Consider the following 23,567-nt stretch of genomic DNA (forward strand, 5'->3'; position numbering starts at 1 on the left):
AATGGGCACTAACAAGCTCTGTTTTTGTGCTTTCTTGTACATTTTGGCACCTTAATCTACATGTTGAAAGTATGTTATAATTGTATTTTTCTTTTGTCTTTTCATGGAAAAATAGCCACATGAATCTCCATAAACATGTTTATTTTCCATGCTGATGATGAATTCTGTCAAAATACCAGAAATATTTAGTATTAATATTGACTAAAAACAAGATATTGAAAGTAGTTCAGTGACACAGTAAAAACAGTTTAGACAGTCACAATAAAAGAGAGTGTTAGTGTTCCTTTTCAGAGCTTTGTTACTGAAGACGTAGTGTAATTCTCATTTTGTCCACTGGATGGGGTAATATGCCAATCTAAGAGGCATCATGTACCAGAGAGTGGTAATGGACCTCACACCTACTTCTCTTTATTTTACCGTACACTCAGTTGTTTATGTTCAGACATGCATTCACACAAGAATATTTACTTTAAACATAAAAAAGTGATCAACAGAGACAAGTAATTTTGCCAAATTTGTTTTTTTAAATAATTTACAAATCAGTTTCAAACACAAAGAAAGGCAAAAAGACAGTATACTATTGTGATGTTGTGTAATGCTGACAAATGAAAAGAAAAAAAAGAATTGACGCAAACTGAAAATATGTTGAATGTTGTGTTGCACAGACAGATCCTGAACATGAAAGAAAATATGAATAATGATACCAGTCATATAAAGGAAGAAACAACACATTTAAAAAGTACAAGTGCTATGTGTTTTCATTCACTGGATATCTGCTCAGAGCAGTTTCTCCCACCTTATCTTGAAAAAAATCAAAGCATGAGTCACAACGTGTTGGTGAGCTGTAGTGCTGACTGTTATTCAGATGATTAGGCGTTGGTCATATTTATTTATCTCAGGCATTCAAAACAGCATGGCACATTTTTGAAGAGCCTGTAGTACTCCTCCTGGATCTGGGGTGACAAATACAAGAACACAGGATTATGATTAAAAAATATTTTTTACAATGTAATAGAAAAAAAATGCTGCTGTGTTATACGGTGTAATAATGGGTGTAGTGTAGCCAAGATTTGGACGCAAGTAGCTACCACAGTTGAAATTATAAGGATCATTAATGTAATTAGAAAATGTCCATTTTATATATTTCTATATGTAAATACATGCATGAGCTCATACATGATTTATGTTTTATTTTTCACCCTTTAAAGCTAACTTTATTACATTTAATACCTGATTTTGTGAGACCTGAATCTAATCAACATGATCAATAATTTCCTTAAAAACCTTGCATACAATCTGATAAATGATTAAAAAAGCTTTTCAATGGATTATCAATTGCTAAATATGCCTAATACATTAAATGTGATACAAAAAATAATGCAAAATTTTAAAGCAATTTTTCTCTTAAGATTTTGGTAAAAGGTTAAATAAACATCTCATTTCCAAAAAGAAAGAGAATTTTTTGGCTGCTATTGGAGGTATCAGACTTTAAATTAACTGCACAACATTTAACTTTCTCTCTATATTTCTTTAGCACAAGCACAAATCACAAAAATGTTCTTCAAGGCCATCATAAGATTTAAGTACTACAGTTGTAGCTGTGTGTCATGTAGCAGTTTTGAAATGCTTATATAGCTGGCGTTGGGCTAAAAACTCATATCTCCAAAATCACCTTTTTTTCAGGGAATTAAAACACGCTTTATTTTTAATGAATTTTAACAGTAATGACAGTCAGCTTGTTTTTGACACTTTTTATTGGTTCAGAATTTGTATAACCCGCTGACAGATGTGAAGGGTCACCAACAGCACTGATTTATGAAAAATAATTGAAAATAAAGAAAAATGATGCCAGGGATATAAAGAAAGAGCTTATAACTGTCCTTAAAACATACATCATAATAAACTACACGGAGATCATTTCAGAAACGAGAAAATACCTTTCTGGACAGGACACAAAGAAAGATGAAGATGAACATCCCTTGGAAGGCGTTGGTAATGGTGAACAGATATGCTGTAAGCGTGGTCTCATTAAGGATGTGCAGCACTCCAAAAGTCCAGGTGGCTCCCAGCACAAACAGCAGAGCCAGTGCACCCCGGGCACAGGACCTGAGGTTGATAACACGAGTGTGAGCGAGCTGGACAGAACACTTCACAACTTAAGTGTTGTTTGATACGAGGACACCACATGAGAGTGTAATATTCCACCAGATGAGGGATTTACTGTTTGATTTTAAAACATTCTTTTGACCTTCTCAGCAAAAGCACAAAATAATCCTACCTGATGTTTTCATAGTGGCTGATTTCAGGCTTTTTCACAGCAGTGTGCCGGTACACTTTGTAGATGATTACACCGAAAGCCAACAGATTAACCTTTAGTGAAGACCGACCAAAACAAACGTGACGAACAAACACCAACACCATGAATATTTATATTTGACAACAATGACTATTTAATGATTCAAATTAACACTTCAACTGTTTTAGGATGCTCCAAAAACACCTGATCTTACCAGAATGATCAAACATGCAGGCCCAATGAAGCTCCATATGAAGTGATTTTCTGTGCTCAGCCAACACCTACAACACAAACAGAGAGAGCGTTGTTTTATGGACTCAATGTGTCATGATCTCTTTGTTGCAACAATCCCTCCTCCAGCAAAGGCAATAAAGTAAATATAATCTATTATCATAGTCTAATCTAGCCTAATCTTAATTATAACAACACTGTATTGGCGACTACACACCCTTCTTATCTTACAATAACAAAAACAACTGCTCACAGTTATGAACAATCAGCACTTCCTCTGCATAACCTCAATCTTTTAATGAGATTTTGCATTAATAAACAAAAGGCTCACTTTATTTAATGCTCTGTATGCAAAGTGTCCTCTTACACTGATGTAGTCTACAAGGCCTTTTGAGCATCTTCAACTCCCTTTGTCTCCCTGCAGGCCAAATTTAATCTCTGTTCCCTTTATTTTTATAATGAATGTAATTTGTTTATCTTTTTCCACTGAAAAAAGGCTAAATTAAGTTTGAAAGAGGTCTTTGTCAAAGCCTTTGTCCTCACAAAACTCTGTACAAAAAGTTAAAATTTCCACTTACGCTTTATCAGTGCCATAATACTTGGAGCCGAGTGTTGCTGAGATGGCTACAACAACCGCCGGGCTCCCATAGCCGAAGATATAAAAGTTACGGTGAAGGAAGCCTTTGTTGTAGATGACGCCAACCACGATTAAGTAGAGATGGATGCCCTCGATGCACATCCAGGCAAAGGCCGCGAGGAAGAAATAGTGCAGCAGCCCGGCAATAACAGAGCAGAAAAGCTGCCAAGGGAGACAAAAGAAGAAAGAGGGAGAAAGAGACACAGATTTTTACAGGTTTATCATGTGTAAAGTACAGCAGTTCTCGCCCTAGTATGAAGACATCAAACGTTTTGATTTTTGTGTTTATTTGTTGCCTGTTTGGTCAATTTCAAAAAGAGTTGCATTGCCATTATTTGTGCATTTTAACACAGGAATAGAAGAGCCCTTATGTACACAGACAACTCATGTCAGGATAATTTTTCTGTACAAAACATGGCAGAAAGTAGGTCAAGCCGAGAAACACAGGTTATTTCCTTTGTCTCACCAGCAGCTCACCTTGTGTGTATTCATGTTGATTCCCACCAGGAAGATGAACTCAGCCATGAAGAGGCTGCAGCACAGGTTTTTGTGGATGGTGGTCCTGGTGCTCTGGATCTCACTGAAGAACCAGAAGGTGAAGATGCACATGGACAGACAGATGAGGGAGATGATCATCCCCAGCTGGGTGATCCGGGTCAGGATGGTATGGTGGGCCACCAGCTGGGAAGCGAATGGAAAGGGAGGTGTTTCATTCACAGTTTCATGCTATACTGAAGTCATAATTTGTTGTGTTTTCTGCTTGGGATCATTCGATGCAACAAGGGTACATGAGCTGGGGTTGCAGGCAGGCTGTGCCATTTTTGTTTGTCCTGTGTCAGATATTCAACTGATTCAAACTGATGTTGCATTAGAAAGACTAAAAACTGTTCATATCATTTCTCTTAATCCATCTTTATTAAAATCACTGATGGCTCTTTTTCTTAGGTAAATTAATTTGTCATTTTTGTTTTTCAACCTGGTTACATTGTTCCAAAATCTAAACATTTCCTTCAACAATGCTGGCAGGAAATCAATATATTTTGGGGGCACTGTTAAGCTCTATAAATCAATGAGGAGTGTGTCTTTAAAAGTTGTGGGTGGATTTCTCTCTGAGTTTCTTTCCAAGTCGATATTTGTTGTGAGTCACCTTGCCTACAGGAGCTGCTGACCCTGACAAAGTTTCATGCTTTGTTGTTTCTGTGGAGACTTTTTGAGCAGCACAAAACGCTGTCTTGCAGCTTTTCAGAAATATTACCCGAGTGGAACTTTAACACTTTTAAGACTCTGTAGAGAAAAAATAATAAAAACGGCACTTGCACAGTGTTGTCATTCAGCACCTACAAAAACACTGCTTTAGGGAAAGTAAGCCTAAGACCAAAGGCATTTAATCCAGCTTTTATGAAAATGATAATTAAATATTCTGAGTGTGTTAGAATATTTGTCATCTTTATAGTATAGGTAACATTTTGCAGCAATTATTTTGCATATTCCAGATGCATCCAAAGATTATCCATTCCTATATTTATACAGCATATCTTATACAAATAAAAAACAACAAACTGAATTAACAGAACATAAAAGCAATTAAAGCCATATAAATACATCAGATCTTGTGAAAAGAAGAGTAATATAAAACTGCTTTAGGATCTTTTGGTGGCAAGAAAAATTGAGTTACAAGAAATTGGCAAAACACAGTTGCACCCAAACTGGAAGACTAGTCTGGAATAATTTTGGACAGATATAAAATGGATAAATTGACTTAATCTTCGAGGATTCAGAAACAAAAAATCTATCAAATCTGGAACAAGTGGACTGAATTTATTTCACCAATAAGGGCAGATTTGTGTTTGACTTCATCATCGTTATAAGCTCCCACAGTTCTTGTGTAAATAAATACAATTTTTAATGTGTGTGATTGGAAAAAGCAAGAAAGGCTAAGACTGACTGTGTCAGAGGGATTGATACTCTTGGAAGTATGTATGGGGGACTGATGGACTCTACTGGAAGCAAGACGATCCACATAGGCCAAGTGGCACAAAACCATTACTTCTTGTACATAGACTCACCAAAACTAGGAAAGGTACAGTAGTGATGAATTTCTGGATACCGTACACGTTGCGAAACTGCCTTTATACAATTCAAAACAAGTATTAAGAAGATAAAAGACACACAGGGACAGAGATCACACAACCCTCCTGCTGAGTCAAAAGCCAAAGAATGCAATTAAATGACATTCTTATTTCCTATTTCATTTCACAATTTATGAGTCATCACAGAAAACGCTTCATCATCTTGGGTTTTTAATATGGTCTTTAGGGTAACAGGTCAAAGCTTATCAGCTGAACTGGGGTATAAACTTAATAGGTTGAAAATGTGATAAGGTGCTGATCAATTAAACAAAAAACCAAAACAAAAATAAAAAACAAAACAAAACAAAACAAAACAAAAAAGGATTTTTAAGATAAATTTTTGGACTTTTCCCTTTATTCCTATAGGACAGCTGAAGAGAGACAGGAAATATGAGGTTAGAGAGTGGAGGAAGACATGCACCAAACAGTGCTGAGACCAGAAATAAATCTTGCCATTTCCAACCCCAGTGCGGCTTCGGCAGAGGGCTGTTTAACATTAGCCTGGTCTGCTCGACAGTCCTGCCCGTTAAAGGGAAGGTTTGTGTCGCCACTGTAACGATGCTAAATACTGCTAGTGCTGTGCTCATAGTGATTAATGCTGGTCTTTACTATAATAGGGTCTAGTCTTTAATTATAATATTAATGATTAATGCTGGTCTACTAAAGGCCACAACAGAGAGTACAGCCTACACCTGCCCTCTTTGTAAAGTGTCTCAACATAACTTCAGTTATGAAGTGGCGCTATAAATATAAACAATATAAACAATGATTAATTGATTGATTGATCTTGCTACCAGTGCCATGAGGCACTATATAGCCTATAGCCTCTGCATATGGCCACCTGCTCTACCCACTGAGCTAAAATTGGCACCCTCCATTTAAAGATTTAAAGCAAAATTTTCATTTTAAATGAAAGAACAGAGCGCTAGTGGAGGGAGGCCATAATAGAGAGAATATGTACACATTTTCAAGTTCCTGTTAAAAGATAAGAAACAGTATTTTGGACTCACTGTAAACATGCAAGAGAGGCTTGGTTAATTCTGATGTAAAGTGTGCTGCAGAGGTCCAAAGTTTTTGAAATAAGAGCATCACTCATTCAAAGCTGCTAAAAGATAAAGTGATTTAAACTTTAAGAAAAACTGCAGAAGATAAGACTTAACAACAGCATACATCTGTTGCTCTATTTTGAAACCACTCAATATTTACACCAAGATAAAATGCTGTGGGCTTAAGCTATGAGGTAGCAGGGGATTCAGGTCCATAAGAGGGGCATCACAGATTCCACTGGGGCAAAATACGATGACTTTGGTTTTTCTTCAATTAAATTCTAAAATGCCTAAGGCCTAGCAGCCATTTCTTTTTAAAGGCAGCTTTATTTGCATAACATCTGTGTTAAGGTGGTATGATACACAATGTTTTTTATCTAAACCAGTTCAAGCTGGAGGAGGTAGAGTGGAGATAGAAAACGTCCTAGAATAGAATCTTGGGGGACTCCACGTGGTAGGGGGTAAAAGAGGAAGTCCAGTGAGTCACCAGGTCTGACTTGAAAACATCTATCCGACACACAGGATGAGCCACTTTGAAGCTGAGGCCCTCAAACTAACACTGAGTCAAGCAGTGAGAGTTGTGTGATCGACTGTATCAAGGCAAAAAATATTTCCTCTATGTTAAAACTACTCAGTGATTAAAATCAATTGCACATTTTTAAAAATGTTGAAATTTGTACTTAACCTTCAGACGAATCTTTAACTTGTGAATGGAAAGCTTTGTGTTCTAACATAATAGTGAAAATATGTCCCATTAAGCAGAAGTGTTTTACATTTTAGTTGAAAACCACTCACTCTGGGATTTAAACACTACATTATTGACTGGGTGTTCTAAGCACTGTTCCTTTTCATAAAAGCAAGCTTGGTGGTAATAGATACAAGGCTGAAAATTCTGTGTCTCTTATGAAAGACCTTGATAAATAAATCATCTTCAAAATATGAAACTTAAAAAAAAAAATCAAGGTGTCACTACAACTATTACTGCAGGCTTTAGCTACAAGGTTGAACTGCTGCCCTCATTGAAAATACATTTGTTCACCATCGACCTTAAATCATTTCAATAAATAATTTAAAGTCCTGACAGAAATATTCAAAAGAGGAAATACCTTTGCACTGTTACTGTTGTATTTTTAATGTCTGACCACTCACATTGGCTCGCCCGGAGGACATGAGGATGGCAAAGTGTGTGAGGTGACTGCAGGAGCAGGTGGTGGCGTTGTTGGTGACGAGGACCGTACTGCAGCCGTGAGTGGCCCAGCGGCCCTGCAGACTGTCTGGCTCATACTCCCAGAAGGCGCACTTGGTCACATCAGCTTTAGTGTCGATGGGCTGCGGGGGAGAAAGAGGAACAAGGAAGCTGTTAACTGAGCTGGTTTTATTAGTTTTGGTCCCAGAGCTGTTTTGTGATATTATAGCACCAGGGGGTCAAACACATTGTGCAGTTCACAACAAAACAGCACTTTATATGAATTTTTATCCAGTAAAAGTTTGTTTAAATCATACATATCTGTATCATATCTTGGACATTTTAATCAAAATTATTAACTTAAGTTCATTAACTTGATTTTCAGGAGTAATTTTATTCCTCAGGGAATCTAATTATTGCTGCATTATTGCATTTGCTTCTTTTTGCTGTTTTTATTGTCTTTAAACTGAAGATTAAATAAAAAACGAAATGCACACTCATTATTATGCTTTATTTCTGGCTAAAATGATTGGCACAGAGCTTAGAGTGCAGCCATGTCTGCTTGCTTGAGAGTAAAGAAATAACATTGCGCTGTTTAAATGTACGTAAGTCTGAAAATCCGAAAGAAATTCTTTTATCATTAAAATTCAAAATATCATGCTTCATAACTCAACAGATTTTTAATAAATTACATTGAGAACATGTTCTTGCTGTCAAAAACAAATTAAATTTAATTAAAACATGGTCCACAGAGATTGTGTTTGCTTAGTTTTCTAAATTTGCATTGCATTTTTTAATTAGATGGGCACCTTTAGAAAATCAGTTTTTCTTTCAAATAAATACGTGCAGTTTGTCACAAAAATAATGACCAGGTTTGAGTGAGAAAAAAAAAGAACTGCATCACAGGAAGATAGCACCTTGCCAGCAGAATGTGGAGCCAAAATTATTGATTGTTGCTCTTTCAAGGCAATTTACGGGGGATTTTTCGCTGCTCGACATAAATCAACAGCTCCTTTGTTAGGCTAAAGCCTCGGGGGCCCAACAAAAATAATGATTTCACTTTCTCATACATTTTAATTATCTTAAAAGACAACAACAGTACATTAACTTTTAGGGTTATTTCCCACATTACTCGCCTTCCTCTTTCGTCTGTTCAGTTTCTCTTCCATTTTCTAGGAAATGATTCGTCACAACAGAAATATTTGTTAAATTTCATACCTTACTCATTAGCCACAGCCCTAATGACTCCTCCAATGTGAGTTTGTTTAAATTTGACTTCAATGGAAACTTATAAGTTACAGCTAGAGTCAGTCTCCATGTTAGGAAACGGGTCCTCATGCATAAGAGCATGCAGTTTCTGATGTTTTAAACTGCATGAGAGCCATGAAACACAATTAAAAAGAAGCTAGAAGAAAGTCTAGGAAGAAACCTTTAACCTAGATTTTATTTAAAGTGACTATGGAAAAACATTTTAATAAGAAAGGTGGGACTTCCGTGTTATAATAAGCTTATAAATCAGGTCAGTGGGGAAATTAATAACAAAAAAAACAAATATCCACCAGCTATAACCAGGTCAAACTGATTAAAAAAAAAAAAAAAAAAAAAAAAAAGAACCCTAATAAAAATGCCTCACCAGCAGAAACACAGGAGCTCTGCAGCAGCATACAATGCAAAGGTATACATCAAGTGTGCCAAAAACAATGTAGCCAGCCTCAGCACTCTGCTCAGTCTTTACCTCGTTGTGTCTCAGAGTGAAGGTGACATGGTCAAGTTGGTAAATGTCAGCAGGTTTGACGGCTGCTGCCACGACCTGGGAGTTGACAGTGATTTCCCCTGTTCCTGCATAGCGCGAGTAGTCAGTGACACCCGGGTCGCTGCTCGGCTTCAGGATGTCACCGAGGCTGTCATATCGCACAAACACCACCGACACACTTCCTGATGGACAAAAAAGAAAGCATTCACCAAAGACAGAGGGGAGTCAAACTGTAGAGTATGTTTAATCAAACTTTGGGAGAAGTTGTGCCAGTTGATCAATTATAATACAGAATAACTTACAATAATGAGGGGTCCTTAACAGTGAAATAATTTTAAATGATCTTTTCTGAGAGATGTTTGTGCATATAAAAATGTATTTAACTCTGAAATATTAACGGAAATTAATGGAAAAAGTAATTTCTTCCACTCAGATAGAATTGACACACATTGTAACCAGTACAAAAGCTGCACATATTTTTTCTTTAATTTCTTAGATTGCATTAGAATTAATTTTGGGTCATGTTTACCCAAAAGATACACCCAGACAGGCTTCACAGCATCCCATTTAAAGATCCTTTTAATATAAAACACATGTGGCATCGAGAAACATGCGACAAACAGCATGTACAGTAAAGCAGGTCTCCTCACTTTTAAGAATGAAATCTGAAGCATTTTTAGACCTTTTTAAAATCTAAACTGAGAGACATTAATACCATTTTTTTCAGGGTAGATGGTCAAAATTAAAAGGCAAAGTGGTTTTTCCAGTACACAGGACGGAGCTGAACGCTCTGGTTTAATGACAAAGATTTTCTTTTTGTCATAATACCCAAATCTAATCATTTCTAAAACATTTAATGCCTTGCTTCTATTAATACAACATTGGTGATATTTATCATAATGTGCAGCAAAAATGTATACTAAAAAGAATCAAATAAATTTAGCAAGAAAGCAAAGATTGGATAAATACATATCTTATCCAAAGTGTCCTCTCACAAGTAAAAACAAGACTTTTAAGACTTTTTATGGCCTTAATTGTCAAAATTCCAATTTAAAATGTTTTAAGAGTTTTCAAGGATCTGCAGGATCCCTGATGTAGATGGTCTAAACCCTGATAATGCCTTTCTTTTATTTATTTATTACACTTTAAATTAGGATGAGCCACCTCACCATTTCCATCTTCCTCTGCTCTCAGTTTTGGACTCAGAGATATCTCATCTCCTGCCATGGAAACCGACAGTGTGGCTTTTATGTGACGAGCATCAAAGGTGATGACTTTCAATTCTGTGTTTTTGGGATGAAAGAAGCATCAAGAGATTAAAAGGAATGACAATGGCGATTATCTAAAAGCATCACATTTATGTACGCAGGTGGGAATAAATGTCAGATGGACTGAAAGTAACTTGAGATGGTCTGTTAATAATCGTCTCACCCATTTCAGGAGCTATGATTTGCAGCTCAGTGGGAGTTTTGTAGTTGTTTGCCAGTGTCAGAGCACTTTCTTCAACAGTGTGCAGCAGCTTGGTGATGGTATGTTCTCGACGCTCTTCTTTCATTCTGTTCCAAGCCACCAGCTCATCCTTCTCCACCAAATTATTAACAGCTTTCACTAATTCCTGTTGAAATGGAGATTATTTTTTCAGTGACATTTAGATCACTGTAGTATGCAACATATGATTTTTTTTTTAAGAAATAATAAAACATCTAAAGGCATCATATATCTGCACATTATTCCATCTGCTATCATTTAAAACAAAGTACTAAGGACTTTGCAGGACTTTCCAGTGCATAAAAAAAAAAAACTAGACTGTCCACAGTTATGTTTTTACAAGAACCAGTTCAGAGCAGAACTGCAGTTTTCCTGAACTTTAAATATTGAAAGATGAACAAAAATAATAAAGATTACTGTAAGAGTTGAATTGATGAGAGATGGTTTGACAGTGTAATCAGCCAGTGTTGATGCTGACTGACTCAAGGCTTCAATATACGAGATCACTTCCACAGATGTGAGTTCTCCGGACGTTTGCTTATTGATTTCTTTGAGTTGACTCTGAGGATCTGTCAGGTTGCTCATCTAGAAACAGGGAGAAAGAATTTGGTATTAAGTACGTCTAAAAGAAGGACAATTTAAAACTTTCACACTTCCACATGATTTCTTTTGATATTTCATCAAATTTCCCTGCCCTTGATTTAAACCAGGCTGTGAAAACCTCTAAACTCTAAATTATATCAAAGTATCAGGGACAGTTTAAACTTGTCATTATTAGCTCTACATTGAATTAAAATAGCACCTAATGAAACTAAACACCTTTGCCACCCGCAAAGTAAAATATTTTTTTGTAACCATAGCTGCTACCTTGTGGAAGCAAATGTTTTAATAAAATAGAAAAGAGATTAATAAAATATTTCTGCTTGCCATTCCATCTATTAACTGAGATTGAAACAATTTATAACACTGGTGAGTCCATGCACATTGTTGTACGATTTGTATGTCACATAGTCAGAGATAAATACTTGATTCCCCTTCCTTATTTAGTAAACAATCATGCATGCTCATTTTTCAAATATACTCTGGGGATATATCATCTTGTCAAAATTTACAAAGGTTTTGAAAAAGTCCCGATCTGAACCAAAAAAACCTCCTAAAGCAGCTATTTAAAGAAGATGAAATAAGTGTAACGCTTGCAGGTGTCAAAGAGGTATGACTCATCAGACTGCAGACAGCTAAAAATGGAAAGATTATGATAAATCACTTACTTTGTTGTCTAAATGTGAAGCATTACAGGGTTAAAACTGCAGTTAATGCCATGAATATTGGTTATTCTAGTGTTGAGTTGTCTTTGTTACAGTACAATACAGTATGGCCTAGTTCATTACATGTTTCTCTCCAACAGAGGGCAGTGTCATCATGCCTATTTTCTTCACCTCATCTGCTTGAAATCCCAAAGAAATGGGGTACTTACATATTCAAGTGTTTTGTTGACTGTCTTTGTGATGCACCCAATGTTGTCATGGCAGAATTTTTGGGGATGATCTGCAAAACAACAATTACCAAAACCATGTTTTTGATTGCTTTTTTTCATAACTTCAGCTGGATAAAGCAGGTTACAATGAAGCCTGAGCATGAAACTTGCACAAAGATAACATCACACAGCTGTCTTTGAGATAAGTAATGCAAAAAACACCAGAAAATGGAAGATTGCACCTTTTACTTGGTGTATTGCATAATGGATTCTTGTGTGTATAATATGTAAAATGGCTAGTTCTGTGTTATATGTGAGAAAAAAAGATGAGGAAAGATGCATGTCTTTAGATGTAAGATGTAGGATGTGTGTATGTGTGAGCTTCTCAATCGTCATTCCCACCTTTACATCCTGCTCCTCTCCCTGGATGAAAGTCCATGGAGCCTGTAGTTGAAATGTAATCACGCTGACAGGTGCAATAGAAAGATCCAATCTTATTATGGCAGTATGAATTTGGTCCACAGACCTGTCCGGACATGCATTCATCAATATCTGAAACATGCAAATAAAGAGTTCAGCTGGGATTTAAGAATAAAAAATTTAATTTTCAAGCAAAGTCAGTGGCAATGAGACTGGAGTGAAGTGGAGATCAAGATTCAGATTTACACAAATAAAGAATTTAGCAAATGCAGTCATACTCAAAACGACAAGTAGTAATTTTGGAAGAGGATCTGCATCAGTGCATGCATTTTGCACATCTTAATATTCATAAATCCTCCTCTTAAATCAGCCTCATGCTTCTTTCCTGCATTAAATGGAATGCGCCACAGTAGGACATCTGCAGAAACACTTTACGCAACAGCATGGGTTAAAGGTGCCGCTCTTCTGTTGCAAATGGAGCAAAAGATCTCAGGTGTTTACCCTGAATAGCAGATGGGAAGGAAGTGAAACACCAAGGGAGAAATCCCCCTCCAACATATTCCTCCTCCACATTATTGTAAAAGAGAAAAACAGTTCACAGAATCCTGATGCCCTCACAGCTGTGTGTTATCTCCATTCACACTTTCATATTCCAGTGGTCATCTGTCAATACAGTTTATGATATGCTCCTGATCATTACAGTGAGAGATGAAAACACACATTTAAGCATGTTTATAATTCTGAGCAAGTGCTTTACCAATACATTCGGTGCCATCGTTGGGCTGGAACTTGTCCAGTCCTGTTGATGTGTATCCAGAGACACATGTACAGTAGTAGCTGCCCTCTGTGTTGGTGCAGATCCCCCTGTCCCCGCAGATATTAGTCACATTCTCGCACTCGTTGTCATCTGGGAAGAACATGAGGAGAGATTCAATGGGATAAGTTTGTAGGGGAATAAATTTGGAAACACAAAACAGGCACAAGATTTTGGCTTCATTGAGCAAAAATACAAAAGTGATTTATTTTGGGGCTTTATTTTGCATTTATTAGAGAGACAGGGCAGTGGATAGAGTTGGAAATAGGGATGAAAGAGTAGGGAATGACATGCAGTGAAAAAGCCACGGGCTGGACTTGAACCTGGGCAACCTGCGTACATGGGGCATGGCTTAGCCACTGGGCCATCCAGCACATGTGAGAAAAGTGTGGATGCATATACAGCAGAAGATTTTGGTAGTTTTCACTAACTTTTTATCTTACCAAAATATAAAAGCTCAGTCTTTGAATGTTTAGACAATGGAGGAGTAGTTGCTACACTCAATGTAAGAATCAAAAGCTAAGAAGACCAAATTTTCTTAAAAGAATAAGAAATTGGTTCAGGCATGTCTCCAAATACAGTTGATCAGACAATTTTTAAAGTGGGATTTTGGAGGTCTCAGCAAATATGGCCAGTTGACAGTAATCATTATTACATGGTTCACAACTTGGTTATTAAATTATTTCAAGTGAGAAATTATCTTTTTCTACTGGAAATATAAATCCACTGGTAAAATGTGTCCTGAAGATGTAGGATTCTGGTCAAAAATCTAACTGATAAGGTTCAGTTAGTGTCATACAAACAAACCAGTGTCAAAATTAAAAGACTAGAAAAGCACTCGGAGAGTGTAGACCTCCACCATTAGCCCGATCTCCCAATAGTACAGAATCCTTTAAAAAATTCCTGGATCCAGACAGTGATCCGGATCACTCCCAAAATCTAATCAGTTTTTCCTTACGCCATTTCTGACATTTCCTGAAAATTTCATCAAAATCCATCAACTTTTTGAGTTATGTTGCTAACAAACAAACTAACAAATGAACAAACCCACCTGATCACATAACCTCCTTAGCGGAGGTAAAAATGAAATTTTATGCGAGTTATCTTGAGCAGACTGGGAGCAAAATTATGCATGAAACTTCTAACTCAAACTGCTGGAGAGGATTTATGAGGAGGACCTTAACAAGATAGTTTAGGACACCCCAAATATAGGGTATAAAGAAGATCAAAATGTTGGAGAGAATGTGACAAGCAAATTGCAAACCGGGGTCATAAATTTTGATCATGTAACATTACACAGTAAGTGGATTTTGGGAAAACCACTATGAGAGAATTTGCAAACATTTTTCTTTTGCATTTCTCTCAGCAACAACCCAAACGTCCAAGAGCTATGACAATGACCAGAGGAGATACAAGAAGATTTTCACTTCACTAGAGTCTCTGTACTTCCTTATAAAGATTTGCTTAACCTGAATAATGCTTGAGCCTGTACTAAATTACTCTATATGTATTTCTTCCCTGACTGGCAAATGTGAATGCCTCATGGCTGCTCTGCTGCCTTTTTAAAAACAAACTGCTTTCTGTTTGAGGCTGATCATTATGTAAAAAATGCTTAGGCCAATCCTTGGGCTAGCCTCTGTTTTTTGACAACACACGCTGATATTAATCTGCAATGATTTACTTAAAATAGAAAATCAAGATCCCTAAAATTTGGCATGACACACTTAGCGGAACATAATGCTTTAAAAAAAGTACAAGAAGTATTTTGCCATCTTATCATTCAAAATAAAAAGTTATTTTTACATAATTCAAAAGGGGGGCTGTTTCTTTTCATGTTACAGTCTTTGACGTGTCAAAGATAAGCAACAAAATTGATTCTGAACTAACAGTTTAAACCTGACTACACAAAAACCAATAATGCATTTAAATCAATTCTGCTGCAAATTTTTGACACCCAGGATTATGCTTGAAAACGATCCCCCAGCTACCTGACATTTATTTTCTAGAAAATAACTCATTTTCTGTGTGTGTTTTTTTAATAAAAACCACTGTGACTTCTTGCAGTCAAGCTGACATTAAAAGGATTAAAATCCCCAAAATGTTCAAATATTTGGTAGTTTTGGACAGGACTAAAGTTAATGAAAATCCTTAAAAAATTGTGGTAACAATATTTGTAAATCGTTTTTTATTGATGTTTTTCCCAGCGGAAATTTTTGTCCATGAATGGCTAGTTAGGGTAGTGAATGTATACAGCGTAAACTGCAGGCCCTTAAAAGTAAGTCTGAATATTCAAAATTTATCAAGAACCTTCCTAAAAGAAATCATGCCATTTGCAGAGACACGGACAAATCATTGCAAAATGAAAACAACAAAATCACCCTTTTAGAAATGCCCTGAGTGATACCTGAGGGGTGGAGGAACTTAGTTCTAGGTCTTGTCTCAAGCTTCGCTAGTGAATTGAGTCTTGATCAAAGTCTAGCTTCCTCATACTGTTAAGTTTGTGATTGTTTAAAATGGTTTGCCTATTTTTTTTCTATTTAAAGTTTGAAATTACTTGGAGTAATTTTCTTTTTTTTGTCCCAGGTTCAAAGAAGACCAGATTTGCTACAGCTTTTGCAGATTCTGCTAAGTCCACACAGTATAGAAAGTTCTGGTCCAGCTTCCGTCTCTGCTCCTCCAGTTTATTGGAAATGACCCACTAAGTCTTTCCATTGTTGTTTTCACTTGTCTAGGTATGATAAACGCCGTGCTCTTCCTCTCCTCTGTACCTTTGCACAAAAGCTGTCCGGGAGGGGAAATCCTCTGCTCTGATGAGGGAGGTGACTGTATCCAAAGGGGAAATACCTCCATAACGCACTAACACACAGGACCCTTGAGCCGTCATTGTCGCACAAACATCACAAACAGAGATTTTATGACCCACTTCCATGTCATACTTTTTCTGTAAGAGTACAGGAGGTATTTTGTTTCTTTTATCCCCTTGTTGTCTAACAGATGTTAAGCCACTTTTTCTCCAACATGTAACTATAGTCTTAACTGCAAGAGGTTGATGCAGTATGAAATAACTTATTAGCAATATTTTACCAAAATCACTTTGTATAGGGACATTTTGATAAAAATTTGCTTCAAGCTATTAATTTTTTACATATGCTACAACATAGGCACTGTATATAAACCTTTTTGTTTTTGCTAATTATATTTTGTTTTACATTTGGCCCTTGTAAGATGTGAGCTGCACTCTGATTGTGATCAGATTTGGTCAGGAAACAGAAAGGGTTCCAGGAATTCTAAACAGGCCAGAAACATAACAGTCGTAACAATGTAGACCGAGAGGCAACGCTTGCCACTCAAAATGTTACTCATAAAGCTGCACCGTAAAGATATCTTTCACGTTTCAGCTTTCCCAGTCAATTAGTGTCAACACAGTAACCTGCCAACTTGATACTAGGCGGGCCAAACTTGAACCAGTGTTGGACAAATTGATACTGCACAAACTCTGTGATATGATGGGAATAAAGTTATATAGAATAATACAACAAAAACTCACTCAATGTCTTTATGGTTTTGAATCTGACTATTAAGCAAAGAAAGATGGACAAAACAGGAGTTTTTACCAGTAATTTCATCAAAACCCTCCCAGATGCATAAGCAAAGAACTGCATCATCATGCTGACTTTACCTTGCTCTATGAAGCAGCAACCTTTAACTTTAACGTTGTAAAACACAAACTGCACATGATAAATACTGTGAAGAAAAAGAAGATTTGTGCCGATCAGATTATGGTTGCGCCTCCTTACATTTATGTGCATTGCTTTAAATTTTGATATTTGAATTGCCACATGATGCCACGCTCAACAATTTTAAACTTATCCAGAGCTCAAATTCTTGTTATATTAAACAAAATTTTCAGTAAATGTTCGTAAAACCACATGTAAAAGGGTTTTCCCCCGTCTGCTTATGAAGAGCAATAACAAATAACAAAGGCACCATAAAACAGTCAAGGCTTCTCTAACAGATCCATGCAAAGCTGGTTGTATTGTTGCATCATTTTAAACATAGTGGGCTTTTTATATTAATATTTACCATTGCAAAATGTAGTTCCATCTCCAGTGTATCCTTGCTTGCAGAAGCAGGCATTGTTTGATCGATTCAAGGCCTTGCATTCTGCCAGATGGTGACATGAATCGCAAATGTTAGAGAAGCTGCATGGGTCCATCAGACTGGAGAGCCATGCTGTGGAGACAAAAGAGTGTGTAAGTTTAACTTATACCATGAAAGTAATCACCTGAACAATGCTGTGCTGCTGCTGCTTATTTTAGCAAGTGTGGCTCTGGTAAAAATTGCATCTATCTCTCTGGCTGTGTTAACCTGCCACTCATATGACCACATGGGATACAGAAAAGAAATCATTTTCCAGTACTTACATGTGAAGAAGCAAAAACAACAAGAAATCAGTTTTCAATGAAAAAATGCATATTATATACTGTAGTTTAAATTTTTCGTCAAGAAAGACACAATCCCCATCAAACAACCTAAATCCTTCCTTATTACTCACTATTAATTCCTATGCCCCTTAAATCTAGCACCCCCGTGGGAGAACTGCCATGTTAGAAAATAGATAAGCTCACCTACCTGTCAAAACTACAAGTTTCATTGGTGACTTGAGCAAAGACTCCATACTTGCGCCAGCAGTGGATTTTACTTTTAGCACAGACTGCGGTGGGCTGGCTGGTGACGTAGGCCGTTTCCTTGCATCAGTTTTCCTGTTTCCCTAAACCGGGCCCTTCCTGTCCTGATCTTTAATCTGCTTTAAAAAAAACAAGCAGCCAGGTCCCTCCACCAACCATAAATACACATGCTCAACACACTTTTCATTCTGTTACACAGTAAAATGAATATAAAAGAAGTTTTAGCTGTAGTTGGTTTATTTTCTGTTTCACGGTTGACATACTGTGACTGATGTCACTGCCATTTTGGACTTGTCCGGGCCATTGTTTTCAGTTGAACACGTACAGTAGGCTACATAAACATGGGCCAAAACAACACTGACTAACCTCACGGAAGGACGATCCCCTCCCTTCCTTGGGGGATTGTACACAATCTTACACAAGCAGACACAAAAATGCACATTCCAATATTGTAAAGTTTCAAGCAACCATCTTTTTTTCCAGAAAGAGGCCTAAATATGTGTGATCAGGTCAACAGATTTATTTTTTTAATAATCAAGAGAGTTTTTTCCTGCTGACATGAGTGGCAGATACAAGCCCTTAAAGTTCAGTTTACATTCTGGATAAAGTAAGGCAGATTTTTTTCTTACAGTGAGTGCTATTTTCAGAGTTAGTCACTGCTGATTTTTAGATTATGAATAGCAAACATTTGTGCTATTTGGTAAAAAATACTATCTTTGGCCAGGCCTGCCCACAGAATTGGGTGGGCTCCTGCAAAACCCTGTGAATGGGCCCAGTTGTGATTTATTGATGATATCAAATGCATGTGTGTTGGATGCGTAGCATTGGTGCTCGTATCCTGGCTAACAGCTACTTCATTTTGGAGATGAAAAATTAGTCAAGCCATTATCAAGTTCTAATGTTAAAATTAACTTTGTGCCACTTTTTAACAACTTTTCATCATTATCTCCTCCCATTTTTTTCCCTTTTAACCCAATTTTGCAACTTTTTGACTGCTTTTCACCATTTCCTCGCCCATTTTTGCAGCTTTCATCCTACTTTTGTCTCTTTTACCCATTTTTACCACGCTGTAACCACTTGCCCCCATTTTTTCCTCCCAATTTTTGCCACTTTTAACCCACTTTGCCAATGTTTGCCTTTTTTTCCTTATGCAATAACTACATTACTTTAAAGTTATTTCAGTTCCCTCCACTTTATTCTCTAGATTATTGACATCTGTGCACTTCATGGCTTAGCTATGAAGTCTGACATTGCTTTTAGATGGTTTATTTCAATGTGCACATCCAAATTGTTAACATAACCAAAAAAGGCCATTCTGCTTTAAGAAAAGGGGTTTACATTTGAAAAAGGCTATACAACATGACAACATGATTAAATAAATAAAATCTATTTTTGTTGCTTTGACAAGAGTGGTTATTATTTAGGTTTAATATAAAATATGGTTATCACAAAACAACTTAACAATAGACCATGATTTTCCTGACCTCCATGGGCCCCCAATATGGCTGGGCCCCAGATAGCTCTCCCCTTTATCCCCTCTTAGGGGCAGCCTTGGATACAAGCCCCTAAAGTTCGATTTATATTCTGGATAAAGTAAGGTAGATTATTTTGTATAGTGTGTGATATTTCAGGATTAGTCCCTGCTGGGGTTTTTTTGTGTATGAATCTCAAAAATGTGTCCTATGTCCTATCTATGGCTCACATTGTTTTAAGGGAAAGAAAAGGAAAGTGAAAGAACTTCAGAAGTAAGTCTTGCAATAGCCATGTTTTACATAAAATCCAAATTTGTTTCTAACCTTTAAACATTTGGTCACATGCAAGTTTCCTATTATGAACTGATTTATAAGAGATGCTTGTGTCATTTATAAAGCTGTTAAAACATTCTACTGTTTGCTCTTGTTGTTATTTGAGTGCCTATAAAGACAGGGTATTTCTATCAGCGTGAATACATAAACAGCCTTTTAAGACCCTTTGTGCTGCAGTTACACTGAGCGTGCCTTTGAAGATAAGTGAAAAAAAAAAAGTTTTTGTTTTGTTTCTGTTTTTGCAAACTGCCACGGACTAACGACCCCACTCTCTGCAAGGGAAATGAGCAGGGCTTGGTGCTTTAGGGCCTCTGTCGCTGGATTACTGACCCATAAAAAGTTATATATAGTTGCAAGAAGCATCTTACCTATTGCCAGATGCCACAATTATGATTTTCAAGCCTGAAACTGCCTATTTCAAGAGTAGAAATGTGCAAAGTTTCAACCCCACCAAATAACATCAGCACTCTGAATTGTTATTTTAAAGTAGAATATAAGTGAAAAAGACAGTTAGGAAACAGGTGAATTCAAATGTGAAACTGTGACAATAGCATAAATAGAGAAGTAGCCATTCAGGTGTAACTGAAGTCTTTTCAAACCGCCTTCCACCTTTTGCACACAAACACATTCATTGATGAATAGTTTCACTAGGAAGATAAGTTCTTTGTTGACTGTATTGCAATCTGCAGAGGCGGTTTGAATTGCTTAGGCAAGGCGTTCAGTTTATTGCTGAGAAAGGCAGCTGCTTTGAATGACACCATTAGAACTGAGCTGCATTACTGTCCTGGGAAAGTGCTGGGTGAAAACCACATCTGAATGTCTCGCTCTGACACTCTCCTTAGAGTAAGGAAGGAAGTGTTGTTGTCTAGAACAAACCTGGACTGATTGCACCCTTCCTACTCTGCCTTTTAGTCTCAGAAAATCTCTCATTTATGGAGAAATTCAGAAAGCTTTGACAGGGGCTTGATTTCTACACAATGACGTTGTAAAAAAAGATACCTAAGAGAAAAGATCGCTTCGACAGTGTGGAGGCCGTCTTGTGTAAATGTTTCCTCTTTTCCTTTCCTCTCTCTCATGGATATGGAAATTTAGATTCTGCAGTAGGAGAACTTTGCGTAGGTGTTTGTGCATGAGCAAACGGAAAATGTTGTTTATGCAATTCAGGCAATATTGAGATTTGTAAAAAGAGTACACTGGAGAATCTATTTTGACACTTCTCATACATATCTGCTCTGATGTTGGCCTTATGTTCAGCCATGATGGGAGGACTGAATGCTGGGGCACAGATGGCAGCAAGTGTCTCATAAACTTGCAGCTCTTGAATATTTCAGTACACAAGGTTGCAGAGACAAAGCACACTCTCTGCAGGTTCAGAGATGCCAGCTGCTGCGCTGGTGGAGAACCATACAACATTTACATTACACTTACGTTTAGGTGGCACTGCTCCGACAAAACGGTCTGCGCTGCATTCAGAGGCAATATCCCTCCTGAAATTGAAATAACACCTGTCAGGCATCACAAGAAAAGGCTATAACTCAGGTTTTGGTTGGAAATGAGATTTTGTCATTTTTGTTAGTCAGCATTTGGTCAGGGAAGATAAGAGGATCAAGAATATCCTCTTATAAAGTCACAAAATATCACAACAGTTTCAGAAGTCTTTTACAAGGTATTTGGCTGACCGGTAAAAAAGACACCTCAAAAGCAGCTTAGCAGTATTGAAGTCTACTTTTGGAGACTTTCTTACATAGTGGTGCTATATGCACCATAAAGCTGTGATTTTATGTCACATAACTTATAGGTCTGTTGCAGTCTGATACATATAAGTGGCACGGGGCTGATGACACAATAGGCAAACCACGTGAACATAGATATCAGCTGTATTTATACAGCATAGTACTGCATTCAGTGTTCAACAAAATTAATCATACAATTGGATTACTCTGATAAAAACCGTAACTAATACCTTGTTGACAATTAAAGAACATCCTGGCAGAGGTATAAAGTTTAAAGTTAGATGCAACACTTGATTAAACAAAAAAAAAAAAAAAAGAAAGAAAATGTTATATTCATGTCAATGCAATGGCTTCAGTTCCCCCTTTTTCTTTGCATACATATTTACTTAATTTTTATAATGAGAAATTGTGGATAATAAGCTGACTTTTAAGAAGACACTTACAGGAAGTGGAGAAGTCTGTTTGGAGGAAAAAATTTCGTATCAATTGGAGAGCTGATTTTTGTTTATGCCATGAAACCAAAAATACGTAGTCAGCCACTAGCAATCACCCCCCATGAATTAGACATAACAGTAAATGACTGGTGTTTTACATTCCACTGTGTTTAAACTGAATTAAACTGTAGGCTGTTCCACAAATGACAACAGTAGCCGGTGACACAGAGTAGAGCTTATAATCGGAGAGCTAAAGCGGACTCTAGTAGTGCTAGCTTATTCTTGCTCGTTAGCTTTTTAGCCTATTAGCGATTAGCTTAGAGCAGCTAACAACGTTGCTAGCTAGCTGGCTGCAAGGAGTTCCCCCTAAGTCAGTGGATGAAGTGAAGTCGGAAACACACGGAGGAATTTCACCGTGAGACTGTTTCACATGACTGGATAAATAAAGGAGTCAGGTAGGTGTATAATGATGTTAGTAGCCTTAATTGTTTTAGTTAGACTAGCGAGCCTTGGTGTGCTGCTAACGTTGTTAGTGGCTCAGTAAATTTGCGCAAATATTTCGACCAACAATGTTAAACTTACCTTAGTTTTCTGCTGTAACCAGTTTTCCTTGCATGGGGGAGAAGGGCAGGACTTGACAGTGAACAACAAATTAAAAGAATGGTAAGTTACACTAAACCTCCTTAACAGTTGTACAGACGGTAAAAATAAAGTGTGTGACAGTGTTAATTTTGTCAGCTAAAACTATGACTAAAACTATTCCTCCACATTCTTTTTTTCCATGATAAAAACTAGACTAAAACAAAAAAAGATAGATCTTTGATGACTAAAACAGACAAAAATAAGGTTTATTTTTTGTCAAGATGACTAAAAGTAGACTAAAATGTAATGTAGTTACATTCTAAATTTGTGATATTTCTCCATTGTGGGTAAATCTGTCAAAAAAAAAAAAAAAAAAAAATTGCAGCTGTAGTTCTTCTGCCTCGCAGCTGTAGAAAGCAGGACCCAGGTTTGGCAGGGTGCATAGAACACACTATTATGATTTGGTACCAGATTTATGCTAGGAAATTAATGCTTTGACTAAAAGTAAAAACTAAAATGTGAATACTTTTTATGGACTAAAACTAGACTAAAATGTTTTGAATTTTTGTTGACTGAAACTAGACTAAAGCTAAAAAGGATAGAAATTACTAAAATGTGACTAAAACTAATATACATTTCATTAAAAGACTAAAACCAAGACAAAAATTAAATATAGCTGCCAAAATTAACACTGGTGTGTGAGGAAAAATGCCATGAAAAAGTAAGGTGTTGTAGCTAGATGGTAATTCTCTTTATGAGTTTAGGAAGGCTTTGGAGGCTCAAGGGGCATAGTTGGTCGTGTTTTAATGCATGTATTTTTCCTTTAATATATAATGGTCGACCAATCTGTG

General features: G+C 36.9%; 1 protein-coding gene and 1 long non-coding RNA gene across 8 annotated transcripts in view; one reads left to right on the top strand and one right to left on the bottom strand.

Annotated features, from left to right (window-relative positions):
• Window positions 1-124: 124 nt before the first annotated feature.
• Window positions 125-22,847, bottom strand: adgrl4 (adhesion G protein-coupled receptor L4). 7 transcript variants are annotated; one of them, XM_041791877.1, is made up of 18 exons: window positions 22,717-22,847; window positions 21,396-21,454; window positions 18,107-18,278; window positions 17,558-17,707; window positions 13,418-13,567; window positions 12,643-12,792; window positions 12,241-12,311; window positions 11,184-11,351; window positions 10,710-10,893; window positions 10,448-10,561; window positions 9,261-9,460; window positions 7,489-7,668; window positions 3,642-3,845; window positions 3,106-3,326; window positions 2,511-2,577; window positions 2,279-2,370; window positions 1,938-2,106; window positions 125-953 (listed from the first exon to the last, which is right to left on the bottom strand). In XM_041791877.1, exons 3-18 carry the CDS (start codon window positions 18,150-18,152, stop codon window positions 891-893), a joined length of 2,229 nt encoding a protein of 742 aa, XP_041647811.1. In that variant the 5' UTR covers window positions 18,153-18,278; window positions 21,396-21,454; window positions 22,717-22,847; the 3' UTR covers window positions 125-890. The 7 variants fall into 7 exon arrangements, with proteins under 7 accessions (XP_041647811.1, XP_041647809.1, XP_041647812.1 ...); XM_041791875.1 differs by having other exon boundaries at window positions 18,107-18,281; XM_041791878.1 differs by lacking the exon at window positions 22,717-22,847 and adding an exon at window positions 22,144-22,266.
• The window catches only part of LOC121512560, a 150,831-nt gene continuing 149,724 nt past the window's right edge, over window positions 22,461-23,567 (top strand). The window contains exons 1-2 of the long non-coding RNA XR_005992121.1: window positions 22,461-22,589; window positions 22,739-22,797. This is a non-coding gene — a long non-coding RNA (uncharacterized LOC121512560). The remainder of the gene's footprint in view (window positions 22,590-22,738; window positions 22,798-23,567) is intronic.

This window comes from Cheilinus undulatus, linkage group 7, assembly GCF_018320785.1.
Source record: "Cheilinus undulatus linkage group 7, ASM1832078v1, whole genome shotgun sequence".
NCBI classification, from domain to species: Eukaryota; Metazoa; Chordata; class Actinopteri; order Labriformes; family Labridae; genus Cheilinus; species Cheilinus undulatus.